Genomic DNA, 15,945 nt, shown 5'->3' with positions numbered 1-15,945 from the left:
AATTGAAGCAATATCGGCCTTGAGATTCCATGACAAATTCTCAGGTCTCCTGACAGTGTTGCCAACTGAAGTCGGACATATTCCTGGAGGCAGCATCACATGACCTGCTGCCTCCAACTGCTCCGCCCCTATACCCCGGCCATTAGTTGCCCGACATGTCCTTACTTGTGGCGTACCATCTTCCCACACTATTCAGAATGTGAAGAGACTCTATTACACAATTGCCTGATTCTTAACCGTCAGCCACACAGCCTTTTTTTGCCCAATGTCCAATATTTTTATAACTAGTTAACTAAAGTATTTTATTTTCTCCTGGATTCCTCGCAGCAGCACCCTGCAGATTTGTCTTTAATTCTCTGGTGATTCCAAAGCAATCCTGGAGTATTAGGAAACCTATTTCCTGCTGTAATTTTGAAAGGAGATTGGTGAGCGTTCCCCACCCGCCCCCCCCCCCCCCCCCCACCCCAGAGGAATGGCACGAACTGCCAGTTAAGCTGTTTCTCTGAGGGTTCTGCCGGTCTCGCACCAAAGTTGCGACAGGAAACTGGGAAAAATCCTGTTGAATTTCAGGACTCTTGACTTTAGCAAGGCACTACAGGGCTGCCGAAACCCTATAGAGCTGACCCCAATGCCAGTCAGTGCCATCAGGATAGGAGTGGGGAGAAACCTGGAACAATTTACAACTCAAAAAACTTTGGATGTAGAATTACCTTCTGAATAAAAACAGTAGAAGCATCCCTGCAATAATTGCAATCATGGCCAATGTAAACAGGACCCGAGTTACTTTAAATGTCTGGTTAGGTTCTGTAATTAAAACAAGGCAGTTATTACAGGTTGCAAATGATATTCATCATTTAAAAAGGTTGGAAAGTTGCTTGGAAAGAAATTGCAATGCAATGCGATATATAGTAACATTGATTAGTACAAACACATTCAAAGAAATAGTCTCAGAAATTGGATCATGCTCAGCCTGTTTTACAGGCACAAAACAGGTGATGAAGGGTCCAGTATGGCAGGTAGACAGCACCCAGTAATTCAGCATCAGAAATGCCAAATTGGATAGGGTGCCTTTGTAGGCTGTGTGCCTGAAACCGATATCAGACCCATTGCTACATCTGTCCAAACCTTTGAAACATTAGACTGTGAATAACTCACGCATTGTCATGCTTGCTGCAGTAGGTTTCCTCAGCTGCTCAGTAGTCCTTGAAGGGACCATTGGAGGCTACCACCTGTTGCCTTACCTTATTGTGGAGTCAGGAGGAGTGGGAGTGCACATTACAATTGTGGATCACTTTCCAGCCACTGCTTGTTCCCCCTCTCCTGGTGTCCCCCACCCCTTGATCTTTGGCCTTCCCTGAGGTCCTCAGCCAGCATTCAAGCTGATCGATCAAGCCATCACCCACTGGGTTACTTATGGGGCTGCCAACGGCAATGGTTGCTCGGCTCTATTATATTAATAAGTCCAGTGAGCCAATTTGATCTGTACCTCCCACCAGCCTTGTTAGGCATGTGCAGTGTGCGCTGCAGCAGGATCACACCCTCATTTCTAGGCCCTAGACTCATTAAAATAGTAGGTTAATACTCAAAACAAAAGAAAGAAAGACTTGCACTTATATTGCACCTTTCACGACCTCAGGATGTCCCAAAGCACTTTACAGCAAATAAAGTACTTCTGAAGTAAATTCACTGTTGTAGGAAATGCGGCAGCAAATGTCACAAAGTAATGTTCCACCATTAGTAATGTGATAATGACCAGATAATCTGTTTTAGTGATGCTGATTAAAGGATAAATATTTGCTAGGATGCCAGGGATATTTCCCCTGCTCTTCTTTGAAATAGTGCCTTGGGAACTTTTACGTCCACCTGACAGAGCAGACGGGGCATTAGTCTAACATCTCATCCAAAAGATGGGACTTCTGGAAGTGCAGCATTCCCTCAATACTGTACTTGAGAGTCAGCCTAGATTTTTGTGCTCAAGTGTCTTGAGTGGGACTTGAACACACAACTTTCTGGCTCAAGTGAAGTGATTTATGACTTTAACCCCTTGTAGGGACTAAACCAAATCAGGAGCACATCCTCACAAATCTCCTTTAATCAAGTTCAAACCAGACGAATTCTCAGACACTTAGTTGGGTCCAAAGAATTGCACTAGCTTTCCCTCGAAGAAAGAAAACCAACAGAGAATTTTACCATCTTTCGGACAGCCTATTTTTAATATTTTTATGGCTAAGCCATAAATATCCCAGATATTATAAGGGTCTGGGAAACTCTCTTCAATACGTATCTCTCCACTTAAAGAGACACAAGAGAGAGGGTTCTTGAAGTTGTATACAGAATATTACATTAGACGATTTATTAACTTTTATGTATTAAAGAATTTAACATGCAATAAACTTTTTAAGTGGAGAAGTAATCACAATATCAAATATTACTGAGAGATGTAACACATATTATTGTCTCTAACATAGAATCCAAAAGTTTAACTTTACAAATGTTACAGCAAAATTATCTTACAATATCCAAAATATCCATCAAAATTTAAAGTAAACTTATACTTTAAATCCTCGAATAAGGCATGGGATAAGAAGTGTTGTTGAGGATTCAACGCCCCTAAATATTTGCTTCAGAACCTTGTATTTTATACTATTTCTAAGGTGTCATATGACTTTTGCATTAGATGTGACCTTCCTGGGTTCCTTTTAAAATCCAAATCTTTAATTTAATGTTTTACTGGAATTTGAAGTTGTGAGCTTTTATCTGGTCTAAATGTTTACAATTGTGTTTACTTGACCTCTCTTGTTCCTGTGAGTACATTCCATTTATTGTTAATTGTCCTTTCCATGGTACCCACAGCAATTTCCAGAGCCGACCTGTCTGAACATAAGCCAATCAAGTTTATTGCTACCTTTTACTGAGGTCATACCGGATATTTCAACGTGTGTGTTTATCTGCCAAGTCCCTGGCAACAGCAATTCTGTTCTAACGGAGACCTTGAAATGTTTAACTCTACCATCTTCAAGGGGAACTTCAGTGAGCTCTGAAACCTAACCAATTATTCAATTTTTAACTCTAAAGGCATAATTCTACTTAATGAAACCTATTATACCTATATTCCACCGCAAAAGGTGCAAGTGATGCTGCCTGACCTGCTGAGTGTTCCCAGCGCTTTCAGCTGTTGGTTCAGATTTCCAGCTGTATTTTGTTTTAGTTTGAGTATGTAAACAGACATACTTGACTGATGAAACAAAGAATTTGCACCTCTTTATAAAGGAACTTTGTCAATCGGATTATTAAAAAAGAACAATGTTTTCAAAAAAGTAAATATAACCTGACACATAGCCATAGCTAATTATTTATTCACCCATTTCACATTATGGGTTAGCATTTAAAATTTAGCATACATTTGTCACCCAAATTTATTAGCTCCCCATTTTTTTGAAAGCAAAATATATCCATGTCCTTTTAGGGGCACACTTCTCAGATGAACCAAGGTTATCAGTTTGTTTCCAAGCACATTTAGGGGAATAAGCAGGATTAGTGGGACTAATCAGATAACTCTTTCAAAGAGCCAGCACAGACACAATGGGCCAAATGGCCTCCCACTGTACTGTATAGTTCTGTGATTTACTCTTCACAAATGAATCATTAACCTCTTCAACACAGCAAGTACCTCTGAAGAGAACTCAGCTGTTTTGTATGTGCAAGAGAATGAAAATGACAAGGCAGAGGAAAAGAGGCATCACATAGATCTTGCATAGAATGATAAGGCTCCTGTCTGTTTCCTGCAAGAATGTTGGCTGGCTGGATACAGACCTGCTGACATATCACCTTAGGCAGGCTTCCGGAGTTGGAGGGATGGAAGGAAAATCAATGTTACGTTTGTTTATTATCATTTTCATCTCACTAAAGCCCCATTCAAAATGAGTCAGTAGAGAAACAAAAGGAAATTCAGCCCACAATCTCACCGGCATTAAACATCTTCAATCTATGCAATGAAGCAGAAACTATGAGGAACACTCAATGGACATAGCAATTGACAGATTCAAGGAAAGCAAAACACAGGAGCCTTACCAATAAAGACCTCATTGCTCCAGTTACTCCAGAACTTAGTCTCTTTGCAATACATTAATTTGACCCTTACTTTCACTGAGTAATGTTTCGTTGGGTTGATGGTTAAAAGAACATATTCTGTTGCATCACCGGCAGTTAAAAGCTAAAAAAAAAGAATAATTAGTGATACAGAATTTTTGTATTAAAATGCACTATTAAAGAACCAGAAGGGAAATGAGAAGTATTTTCTTTTTTACACAGCGAGTTATGATGACCTGGCAATGCACTGTCTGAAAGAAGTGGTGGAAGCAAATTCAATTGTAACTTTCAAAAGAAAATTAGGTGCATACTTGAAAAAGAAAAACTTTACAGGACTATGGGGAAAGAGCAGGGGAATGGGACTAGTTCATTAGCTCTTTTAAAGAGCTGAAACAGGCACGATTGCTGTATGATTCTATAATGGATTGTATGTTGCATTGTGCCTTCCCTGTCTTGTTCTTGGAAAAGTGATTAATTGGCTTTGAAATCCTGTAGGGGTTCTATCAGTCTCCTGCCAGAACTCCAGTGGGTGGAAGAAGGAATTAGCAAGGGAAATGGCATGAACAACTGAAAACAACCATTTCTCTGGGGGAATTTTCACCAGAGTTATGACAAGGAGAGCCCATATAGAATTTGAAAACTACCGAGTAGAGAGTTATCCTCAGTTTTTTCCCTAATCACATCCTTTAATCTTTTTACCTCTCTCATGACTTTTTTTTAAAATTTGAACTATAACTTACTGAATGCTCCTTACAGCAGTTAGAAAATTGTGGTTTACTTCAAACAGTAATACCAAACTGGAACTTGCACCATTTTATTTTCAAATGGTACAAGTTTCAGTTATAGCCCTTACCAATGATACCCGAACTGAGAGGGTACAAATATCAGGACAGGTTCAATAGGCAAGAGTTCTTTTTTTCTAGAAAGTAGGAAGACTCAGAGGTGACCTAGTAGAGGTCTTTAAAATTCAGATGGGGTTCACAAGGATAGACATAAGAAGATATTTTCACTTGTGGGGGAGGCCAAATGTACAGGTCACTAATTAATCCAATAAGCAAGTCAAGTAACACTTCTTTACCCAGAAAGTAATGAGAATACAGAACTCGTTACCACATGTAGTGATTAAGGTGAACAGCATTGATGCATTTAAGGTGAAACTAGATAAGTACACATGGGAGAAAGGAATAGACGGATATGCTAATAAGGTGAGATGAAGTAGGGTCGGAGAAGGCTCATATGGGGCATAAACACTGGTGGGGACCAATAGAACTAAATGGCCTATTCCTGTGCTGTAAAATATATGCAGTTCTACGTTATGATTTTCCGTGGAAGATTTCTCTTCGGCAACACAGATTGGAGAAACAAGTGCAGAGGACAATGCACCTGATCTACTAGGATCAATGGCCAGAATAGTGATAGCAGCGCAAAGCAGCCAAGGATCTCTGCTCCTAATTATCCGATATGTACTCCACTTGAGTGCGATTCACTGCCAAGTGCAGTCTCCCCTTTTTCATACTTTTAATCATACAAATTATTCGCCCAATCTAATCTTTGGCACTTGTGAAATCCACTCTACTTTTATACAATAAGGGTATTAGACATGTAATCACTACATAAATAGACTGTAAAATTAATGGTGGGTTTAAAAATATGTCAATTGTTAGCAACTCACAAGAGAGTGAAAAAAGAAATACATATACTTTACCTCAGTACTATTCTCAGCCAAATCTGTGACTTTCAGTTGATATTCGAAGCACTCACTATTAATATCATAACCTGGAGGCTTGTCCCATCTCATAGTCAGATTTGGTAAAATCTCAACATTTAGTGGTGGGTTGTATATCTCTGAAAGTCAAGGATACAAAATCATTCACAATCAATTTAACATTTAATGCAATGAGCAACACAACAATCCAAAAGATATAAACACTGCATTAGGAAAGGGGCTATTTCATACCATAAAGCTGTGGGTCAAACTCTGTATAATATGCCCGAATCACTGTAGAATTGCTTGATCCAACGATACATATTAGAACATTGTCCTCGACGTCACCTGTGACTTGATCAATATGGCAGCCCTGTCTCCCTTGCACATCCATAAAATATTGAGTACATTGTATGGTGTTCTCAGTCCGTCTTAAAGTGAAAATATTTGTAATTAATATAAAGAATTTATCAGCAAATTTGGAGGTGTTTTAACTTATATGTACCCACATTTACCTGTAATACATTATATATTGTGCGTCACTTGGTGCTTTGCTACCAATACTCCATGTACAATTCATGGATGAATGATTATACACAACACATGAAAAGTTGGAAGCCAATGTTTCTCGATCACCTGTATAAATAAAATAAACAGAAGATTAATTAAAAGTATTGAAATAGTAATAGTTCATTAAAAATATTTTAGTCCACATGATTTAAAAAAGTTATAGCATAAATTTTTTTTCCCTGGTAAAATTAAATATAATACCTGTAATATCTTTATAGACTGAAAAGTGTTGTTCCAAACTTTTAGTTAGTTCAGAAAAATTAATATGAATTTCCTCAGATCCTTGCTTTCACTATGTATGTTTTTTTTTAATATTGATTTTCGGGACATGGGCAAGGTCAACATTTATTGCCAACCCTAACTGCCTTTGAGAAGGTGGTGGTGAGCCTTCTTAAACTGCTACAGTTTGTGTGGTGAAGGCACTCCCATACTGCTGCTAGGTAGTTCCAAAATTTTGACTCAGCGACGATGAAGGAAAGGGAGTTTATGTCCAATTCACAGTTGTGTAACTTGGAGGGGAACTTGCAGACGATCGTGTTCACATGGGCATGCTGCCCCTGTCCTTCTAGATGGTGGAGGCTGTGGATTTGTCAGGTGCTGTCTAAGAAGTCTTGGCAAGTTGCTGCAGTGCATCTTGTAGATGGCACACACTATAGCCACAGTACGCCGACGGTGGAAGAGATGAATATTTATGTTGTTGAATGGGCTGCCGATCAAGTGGACAGCTTTGGCCTGGATGGTGATGAGCTTCTTTAGCATTGATTATATGTAACTACATAATAACAGAATGAGAACAAGACACTGTGCCTTCTTCCATAATCTCAGTCCCACGCATTTCATCCCCATAAATACTTTCTAATCTACCAAGATAATGAAGCAATTCTCCAGCAGACGTAACCACTGTCACACCTTCATTATTCAATCCTTTCCTGTTACCTCCACAGACACATTTCTTTTACTCTCTTCCCCAGCCACCAGCCCCAGGTATTTAACTTCAGAATTATAGTGCTCAAGCTGAAATCAAAACTAATCAGTCCCAGGGTTTGGTGTAATTCCTGGCAGTCAGAGAATTCAACATAATGATCTATATTAATGACCTAGACTTGGGTGTACAAGGCTCAATTTCAAAATTTGCAGATGACACAAAACTTGGGTGTATTGTGAACTGTAAGGAGGATAGTGATAAACTTCAAGAGGACATAGACAGGCTGGTGGAATGGGTGGACACCTGGCAGATGAAATTTAATTCAGAGCAGTATGAAGTGGTAGAAGGAAGAAGGGCAGGCAATATAAAATAAAGGGTACAATTCTAAAGGGGGTGCAGGAACTAAGAGACCTTGGATGTATATGCGCACAAATTGTTGAAGATGGCAGAGCAGGTTGAGAAAGTGTTAAAAAAGGCATGTGGGTTCCTAGGCTTTATAAATAGAGGCATAGCATACAACATAAGGAGGTTATGATAAACTTGTATAAAACACAGGTTCAGTTTCAACTGAAGTATTGTGCCCAAATCAGTTTTGGAAGGTGTGAAAGCATTGGAGAGGGTGCAGAAAAGGTTTATGCAAATGATTCTAGGGATGAGGGACTTCAATTACTTGGATAGATTGGAAAAGGTTGAGAGCAGATTTGCTAGGCATGTTCAAGATCATGAGGGATTGAGACAGAGTAGATAGGGAGAAACTGTTTCCATTGGTGGAAAGACTGAGAACTGGAGGACACTGACTTAAGGAGACTGGCAAAGGAGCAACAGCGACATAAGGAAAAAAAAATTCCGCAGTGAGTTGTTATGATCTGGAATGCACTGCTTAAGAGTGTGGCGGAGGCAGATTCAATCATGGCTTTCAAAAGGGAATTGGATAAGTACCTGAAGGGAAAATAATTGTAGGGCTACAGGGAAAGGGTGGGGAGTGGGACTAGTAGAGTTGTTCTTGCAGGGAACTGGTACATACATCACTCTCCTACTTACACTCCCTACCCTATTATATGCGTCTTTTTCAAGCTACTATCTGATTCTCCTTTTCCAAAAAGTTATGGACTGCACTCCAATAACAGTGTATGGCAGAAACCTGCAGATTTTAACACCATCTGCTAATCACACTACTAACTTGTAAGGAAAAATATCAGACCCATTCCGACTGGGTTCTTGCTCCTCACTATGAAAGATTCAGTCCATAATGCATCATTTCAGTCACAAAGTCTTTCTGGGATGAAGTCAGACTGTGCAATATTAGCATACGAATACTTAATAGCCCGGATTTTGCATTAATAATGATGGTGAGGCTACCAGGGCTCATTGTCATTATGTAGAAAATCAGACAGCAACTTCCAGACTCTGCACTTGCACAATTAAACACGGAAATCCAGACATGGCCCAAGTTATCCTGCACCTCCCAAGGCTGTTCTATAATAGCACCTTGCCGATAGACTGGGAATTGAAGTACATGAGAAGGATTGAAGTTGAGGTACTTACCCACTAATTTCCCACTAAACTGCTCCGCCATGATCTTATCAAATGGAGGAGCAGGCTCGAAGGGCCAAAGAGCCTACTCCTGCTCCTAAGGCTGTCATTTTACGTCAAGGCAGAGGCCCACCCACCGGCTTAAAAGTCAGGGGAGATCCCGCCTCCACCAGGCCTGGGAGCCACGCAGAGATTTTTACGTGGCCCCTCAGGCCCTTAATTGGCCTCGGGCGGAACTTCCACCCCTCTGAGGCAGGAAGTCCCGCCTCCAGGAGCTGTCAGCCAATCAGCGGGCTGGCAGCACCTCAGTCCCAGCAGTGGCCACTGGGAACAGTGGGCACTGCTGGGACTGCACAGCTTCAGGAGGATTGTGGACGCCGGCGTCAATAAAAGCAAATGAGGTTTGGGGTCTTGCCAGGGACAATTGGTTGGGCCCCGATGACGGGGAGTTGTCAATCAGGAGGCTGGTCGGAGAAGCACGAGCGGGGATGGCAGGAGCTGCTGGGAGGGCCTTCGTGGAGCACAGGGTGCCCAATTAGAAGCACCCGATCCCTCCGGCCCGTAAGGAGGCCGCCGGGTATTGCTGTGTGGCCTCCACAGCTGACTAAGTGCCTGCCCGCTGCTGGTAATATACCATCCATGGCGGGAGAAGGCCCTTAAGTGGCAATTAATTGACCACTTAAGGACTTCAATTGGCTTGGGGCAGGCAGGTTGTTTGTCACCTCTCTTGCCACTTGTAAAATTGCAGTGGGGGTAGGAAGGCAATGGGAACAGAAGCCCCCACCTCCTACACAATTTTACACCCTCCCCCCCACCCCCCACCTCCAACCCATGCCCACGGGAGATGTAAAATTCTGGCCTAAGTCCTATGTTCCTATAAACATACTAGAAAATGGTAGGGCTGGTGTATTCACGAGTAAGTGAATTTTTAATGGAACGATAAGTGATAATTACTGCCAAATAACCTCTCTGGCCTTCAAAACTTAATTTTACAAGTATGGAGCCTCATTCATTCAGAATTTTATTCGTGTAGGAGATTTTTATAAATAATTTTTTAAACTTTTTTGTCGGCCTCATCTCTCTCTTTGAATCCCATCTCTTTCCCAATCTTTATTTCACTTTCTATATATTATTTCAATCTTAATTTATATTGCCTGCATTATACTTCCTGGTTTAGACTTTGCTTGTCTCATTGAGGATTCTTCAATCTGATTGGTTGAAGAGCCCCACTCACAGATGCCACAGATGCCCTATAGAGGACTCTGCACTGGATCAGATACCAGATTAGAGCATGTCATCAGTGAAGGGACGGTGCTCACCCTTCACCAATGACCACAAAATCTGGCATCACGTTCCTTTGAAATTTCTGTGCGCTATTTCAGAGGCATTTACCTTAAACAGGCTTAAATCTTTCATTAAAAATAGGACAATGGAATATCATTTTGAATGCATCAAATGTCCGTACTAAATTTGCACAGCTTGTCATCACCCTATTTGTGTTTTATTCTAGTAGATTCCTAAATTTGGGCAGCACAGCGGCTCAGTGGTTAGCACTGCAGCCTCACAGCTCCAGTGACCCAGGTTCAGTTCTGGGTACTGCCTGTGCGGAGTTTGCAAGTTCTCCCTTTGTCTGCGTGGGTTTCTGCCGGGTGCTCCGGTTTCCTCCCACAGCCAAAGACTTGCAGGTTGATAGGTAAATTAGCTGTTGTAAATTGCCCCTAGTGTAGGTAGGTGGTCGGAGAATGGTGGGGATGTGGTAGAGAATATGGGGTTAATGTAGGATTAGTATAAATGGGTGGTTGTTGGTCAGCACAGACTCAGTGGGCTGAGTCTTTCAGTGCTGTATCTCTAAAATAAAATAATAAAAAAAATAAACATCAAGAGGTTGCAGTAAGGAGCTCTGCGTGGATTAGTTATTCTGTCTGTAAATTGCAGTTCCAATATATAAAGCATGAAACAACAACAATGTGCATTAATTAGCACTTCCCAAGGCACTTCATAGGACTGTTACTGGACATAACTTGACACCAAGCCAAAGAAGAAGATGTTGCCACATGTGACCAAAAGCTTGATAGGTTTGAAGAAGCATTATGTAGGAGGAGAGAGAGAGAGGCAGAGAGGGTTAGGAAGGAAATTCTAGAGCTTAGGACCTCGGTGGCTAAAAGCACAGTCTCCCATAATATGGGAATAATGTCTGAAAAAAACAGATAACATGATCAGAATGCACTTTCCTTTGAAGTGACACTAAAGACTAAGTAGTGACCACATCAAGCAACTCCTGTTCCTATGTGATCCTTATTTAAATATTTTAATAAGTCCCCTGCCTATTTTGATACCCGCCTATTTCAACACTTGCATCATGTTGGATTCGCCTCTGGTGGGCAATTGGCAGGCAATTGTTTTTTTTTTGCAATTTTCAACTGCCAGCTGCCCTGTTTCCCAGCGTAATGGGCGACAATTGAAAAGTTCCCTGATCTCCCCCCATCACCATGCTGTGTGCTCTGAATTTCAACAAAGGCTACACTATCCTGTGTGTGTTTTTCTTTCATTCTGTACAAAAACACCTATGCATAATTGTAAGCACATTAACTTCAATATAAAGCAGCAGTTGACACAAGTGGACTATTTGCCCTGAAACCAATCTGAGTGAGGACGAACATTACAAATCCACGTTTTTGGTGAGCAGCCTCGCATACTGAAAACATACATACAGAATTGGCTGCAAGAGACCAATATCAATTTTAATGGATCGACATCCATAGCGGACAAGTCCAACACACTTCTGGCAGGTGATCTAGCACAGGGCTTCGACGATAAAATAAAGCCTTTTGACATCAGTGTTAAGCTTGATATTCAGTCAGCATGTCTTGGGAAACTAGAAACAGTGCTTACGGAAGAAATGCTTGTTTTTCAGTCTTCTAAAATTAAACTTTCGGAACTGTAGGTTATTTTCAGCCAAGTACTATCAGAAGGCTCTTAGGCCTGGAGGCTGCTAGAACAAGAAAAGTCTGCGAGCAACTTCTGATAAAATTAAATAATAGTTTGGAGTTTTGTGTCGCAGCTTCAGACATGATGGAAATTCACTGAAAGATGGACAGTTGAGGAGGGCTATTGGACAATTATCGATAGGTCAATAGGCTTTAGCCATGTTACATCCTGTCCATCATTGAAACAAGGGGTATAAAAAGGTTGAACACATTACTGAAAGAGACCTGCCCCGCAGTTGAGGGTAGGAGAAAACCCAACTGAGCACCGGTAGGAGGTATCCGATCAAGTATCGGAAGCCCAACCGAGCGTCTGAAGTAGAGTCTGGAATCAATGGGAATCGACACCTCAGCTGATTGTACGACCAGTTGGTAACATATTTGAGCATTCTAATGCTAGAGATTGGTGAAGCATTTAATTGCTGGGAGTAAAGAAACAAAGCGCTGTTGTTTTTTTATTAGTTTCTTTCCTCTTCTCAACCTGTTAAATCTGTAATAATTTTCCGTAACAATTTTAGTTTTCCTGTAATCAATTCAAACCTGTGCCCATTTAAAAACTGTAATCATGGGTACAAATAATCTAACCCCATTAGACATAACAACCCTTTAAGTGACTTATAAATTTGTTCTCTTGTAATTTGCGGGTCAAAACAAATTAAAAGTTTAGGTTGTTGTTATCAATCCTTACGGGTTCAACAAAATATCAGCAGGAGGAACTGAAATCCCCCTTCTGATAGTCCAATCCTCCAACATGACGGAACAATCGTGATAGTGTTACCACTGACCGTTCCAGTCAAAGCCCCCAATCAAAATATATGATTCTGATTGTGGTGGGAGAAACGTACTGTTAATTCAATCCCATCTCTCCACAGATCGCCTAACATATCATTTAAACTTTCCAAATTAAAGAAAGACCCAGCCAAATTGTACCATCTATTAACACCCCCCCCACACCCCCCCCCCCCCCCCAAATGAGGCTAACCAAACCAGGTGTCTTTAAATCAACTGTTTAATTAGAAAAACTAAATTCTTAAACACTGCGAAGATATAAAAAACATTTCAAATAGAAAAATTCACAGTCCTTGCAGATTTATGCTCCTGCCGGATGGTGAACAGTCCAAGGTTGCTTGAAGTCCTCATAGCCATCCGATGGGGGACAAAAAGGTTCTTCAACAGTAGAACAGTCCATAGTCTAATTCAGAAGTTGGATTTGATGCTTTCCTTCTCCAGCATCCAGCAATGAATTTCAACAATTAACAACTTGCAAACACTTTTTAATGAATCAATTTGGCTTTAGAATTTTTGAGGGATAAAGGATTGCCACAGTCTAACTTCCATTCCTTCAGTTTAAATGATCAGAGATCTCTGTTTTGGCTTGACGTTTTAGAATTTTGAGAGAGAATAATAAATAAACAGACTAAATTCTCTTCCTTCAGTTTAAATGGTCTGAGAGCACTTCTTTCAGGTTCTGTTTCTCTGAGTTAGAACAGTCTGTTTCCACTATAAGCCAGTTCAAAATTAAATTGTAACAATGTATGTCTCAATCTCTGGTCCTGAATGGCTGTATCCCAGGTAACAAGAATGCACTGTTTGACTCACAGTCTCTGAATGGCTGTATCCTGGGGCAACAAGAATGCATTCTTTGACTCAGTTTTTTAGAGCTTGCTGCCTTAAAGCAGTACTGCTCCCTTTCCAGCCTTAAAGGCACACCATTTTCTTCCCAAAAAAAGAACTACAGGATCATAACAAAGCACAACAGTAAAATCTAGTTAAAGATGGCACCAGTTCTCACATTTACAGTGAAGCCATTTTAGAATTAAGAAACATATCACACTAGTAACTTGCACGCTATGTAACTGAGTGCCCTCCATTAAAGATATATAGAATGTACAGCACAGAAACAGGCCATTCAGCCCAACTCGTCCATGCTTGTGTTGTTGCTCCACATGAGCCTCTTCCCATCAAAGACAGAAGATGTCTTCTATCTATCCTATAAGTATCTATATACATATATACACATATATTATATAAGATATATAACTGTATCGCAATCACTCACACATTAATTATATTCATATATACAGCTGCCATACCTGGTGGTGGTTGGATATCCTTTTCAGTCCAATTGCTTTCTTTTATCAGATGTTTGCGTTTATCCAGTAGCAAATTTTTAACTCGTACGGAAACACCCCTGTGTAATTCAAACGTTTTTACATGTTCTGGGTCCAGAAGCCTGGCATCCTGTGATACAAGTTAAAACAATTAGTGTGACTATTGTCGTTTAACAACATCCATTCAGTACCATTTTTATAGTGCTGTTTATGTGCTTTGACATTTTGCTAAATAATAACACTACTATGTGTGCTAGCTGTGGCTCAGGTGGTTGTACTCTTGCCACTGAGTCATAAGGTTATGGGTTCCAGTCCCACTCCAGAACTTGAGCATAAAAATCAAGGCTGACATTTTTGTTCAGCATTGATGGAATGCTGTACTGTTGGAGGTGCTGTATTTTGGATGAAATGTTAAACTGAGGCCCTGTCAGCCCTCTCAGGTGGACATACAAGGTCCCATGGCAATATCTTGAAGAAGAGCAGTGGAGTCATGCCCAATTTTCTTTTTCACCAAATGAAAGTTTCAAATAAACTAAAACATATTGGAATTAGGTTTGAACATAATAGAGAGACAAGAACTAAATCTTACTTTTTCCCAAATGTTAGAATCAAAGTACTTATAATGAAATAAATATTTAACCACGCCAAGCTTCTTTATGTCTTTACTGAGGCTGTCATTCCAAGAAAATGTCAGTTCTCCAAGGTGTGTATGTACAATCATGATATCGGTCGGTGGATTAAGATCAACTGTTTAAAAATGAATAAACAAAAAATAAATGAGCAATACAAAAAGCTACAAATGTGTAAGTATAATTCATATTCTGGCTATTGTTCAACATTAGCAGACACTGATAGACAATGTATGTACTTCTAGATATTTTGCTTTTACATCACACAACTCTTAGTAACATAGCAAAGCAGGAAAAGTCCACCTAAGCTACCCTTCAAAACCTTTCCTCGGGCTCCTTACTCGGATTCTGCAAATAATAGCCCTGTGTCCCCTTTACTGAAAAGGACCCACTGGTTATTTGATCTGCAATTCCATCACCTGTTAAATAAAACAAAGTTGTCTAAATTTCTCATTTTCCTGCAACACCATTCCAAAAATCAGCTTTCCCAGATTCAAATTCTGCCATTGAAGATTCATAATGCCCTCTTATATTCCGACAACTCGGCAAGAGCCAAGTTGCAGAATTGACAGCCTTTCTTCATAACACAGACCTATAAGTTTAGGAATCGTGTCAATCCACTAGACTCCTTCCAGTAATTATGCTTCTTTCCTGTAAAATAGAAAACAGAACTAACAGCATATTTCCGATGCTGTCTCATTAAAGCTAGACACAATTTCAAAATCGCTTCTTTTGTCTTGTGTGATACATCCCTAGTTACACAACCAAGTCTTTCCTACCTGTGAACACCGAACCAACAGTTTTAATGATTGGTCTACCAAAACTCCCAGATCTATTTCCTGCTTTGTTACCTCAAGCACATTAGCACATACCACGCATTCCACATTCTTGCTTCTTCCACCAAATCTTATCACTTTACACTTAGTGGTGTTGAGTTCCACTTACCACTTGATTAGCTATTGACCTAGGTTGTTCAGGTCCCCTTAGGTTATAGACTACTGCAACCAATTTGGCCTTACCTGTAAACGTAAGCACCTTGGTCAATATTCTGTCCTCTCAGCCTTTATAAAAATGAGAAATATTAGGGGCTTCAACACTAATCCCTGTGGGTCTCCACTCTGACACCTCCCCATACACCACGAACCTTTGCTGTGTAGTGTTCAGTCATGCATCAGTCCAGATAAATATCTTGTCATCTATCCACTGTGTTTCAGTCATATGAGATACTGTTAAATGCCTTGCTACAATCCTGGTAAATAATATTAACTGCCTCATCCTTCGTCTTCGGGTATGTGACCTCATCAAGTTCCTGAAAGTGAGTCAAACATGACATACCACTCATGGTGTCGCTTTCTAATCAGACACTGTACTTCTAATGATCCCTAATAGTATCCTTCAT

General features: G+C 40.4%; 1 protein-coding gene across 4 annotated transcripts in view; it reads right to left on the bottom strand.

The window, feature by feature from the left end:
• The window catches only part of LOC137371158 (interleukin-5 receptor subunit alpha-like), a 69,330-nt gene that overhangs the window by 12,372 nt on the left and 41,013 nt on the right, over positions 1-15,945 (bottom strand). For 3 of the 4 annotated variants that reach the window (XR_010975189.1, XM_068033216.1, XM_068033217.1), the window contains exons 3-9: positions 14,507-14,664; positions 13,900-14,047; positions 6,310-6,430; positions 6,047-6,225; positions 5,795-5,934; positions 4,072-4,213; positions 711-804 (exon numbers count right to left, since the gene is read on the bottom strand). Coding sequence is in view for 3 of the 4 variants with exons in the window: in XM_068033216.1 (XP_067889317.1) it covers positions 711-804; positions 4,072-4,213; positions 5,795-5,934; positions 6,047-6,225; positions 6,310-6,430; positions 13,900-14,047; positions 14,507-14,664 (982 nt within the window). In the remaining variant the exon portion in view is untranslated. Of the gene's footprint in view, positions 1-710; positions 805-4,071; positions 4,214-5,794; positions 5,935-6,046; positions 6,226-6,309; positions 6,431-13,899; positions 14,048-14,506; positions 14,665-15,491; positions 15,566-15,945 lie in introns of all 4 variants that reach the window. The other variant, XM_068033218.1, reaches the window with a different exon arrangement.

The sequence above is a fragment of the Heterodontus francisci genome, chromosome 6 (genome assembly GCF_036365525.1).
Source record: "Heterodontus francisci isolate sHetFra1 chromosome 6, sHetFra1.hap1, whole genome shotgun sequence".
NCBI classification, from domain to species: Eukaryota; Metazoa; Chordata; class Chondrichthyes; order Heterodontiformes; family Heterodontidae; genus Heterodontus; species Heterodontus francisci.
The sequence above is the reverse complement of the archived record's forward strand: the minus strand, read 5'-3'. Positions and strand labels throughout refer to the sequence as shown.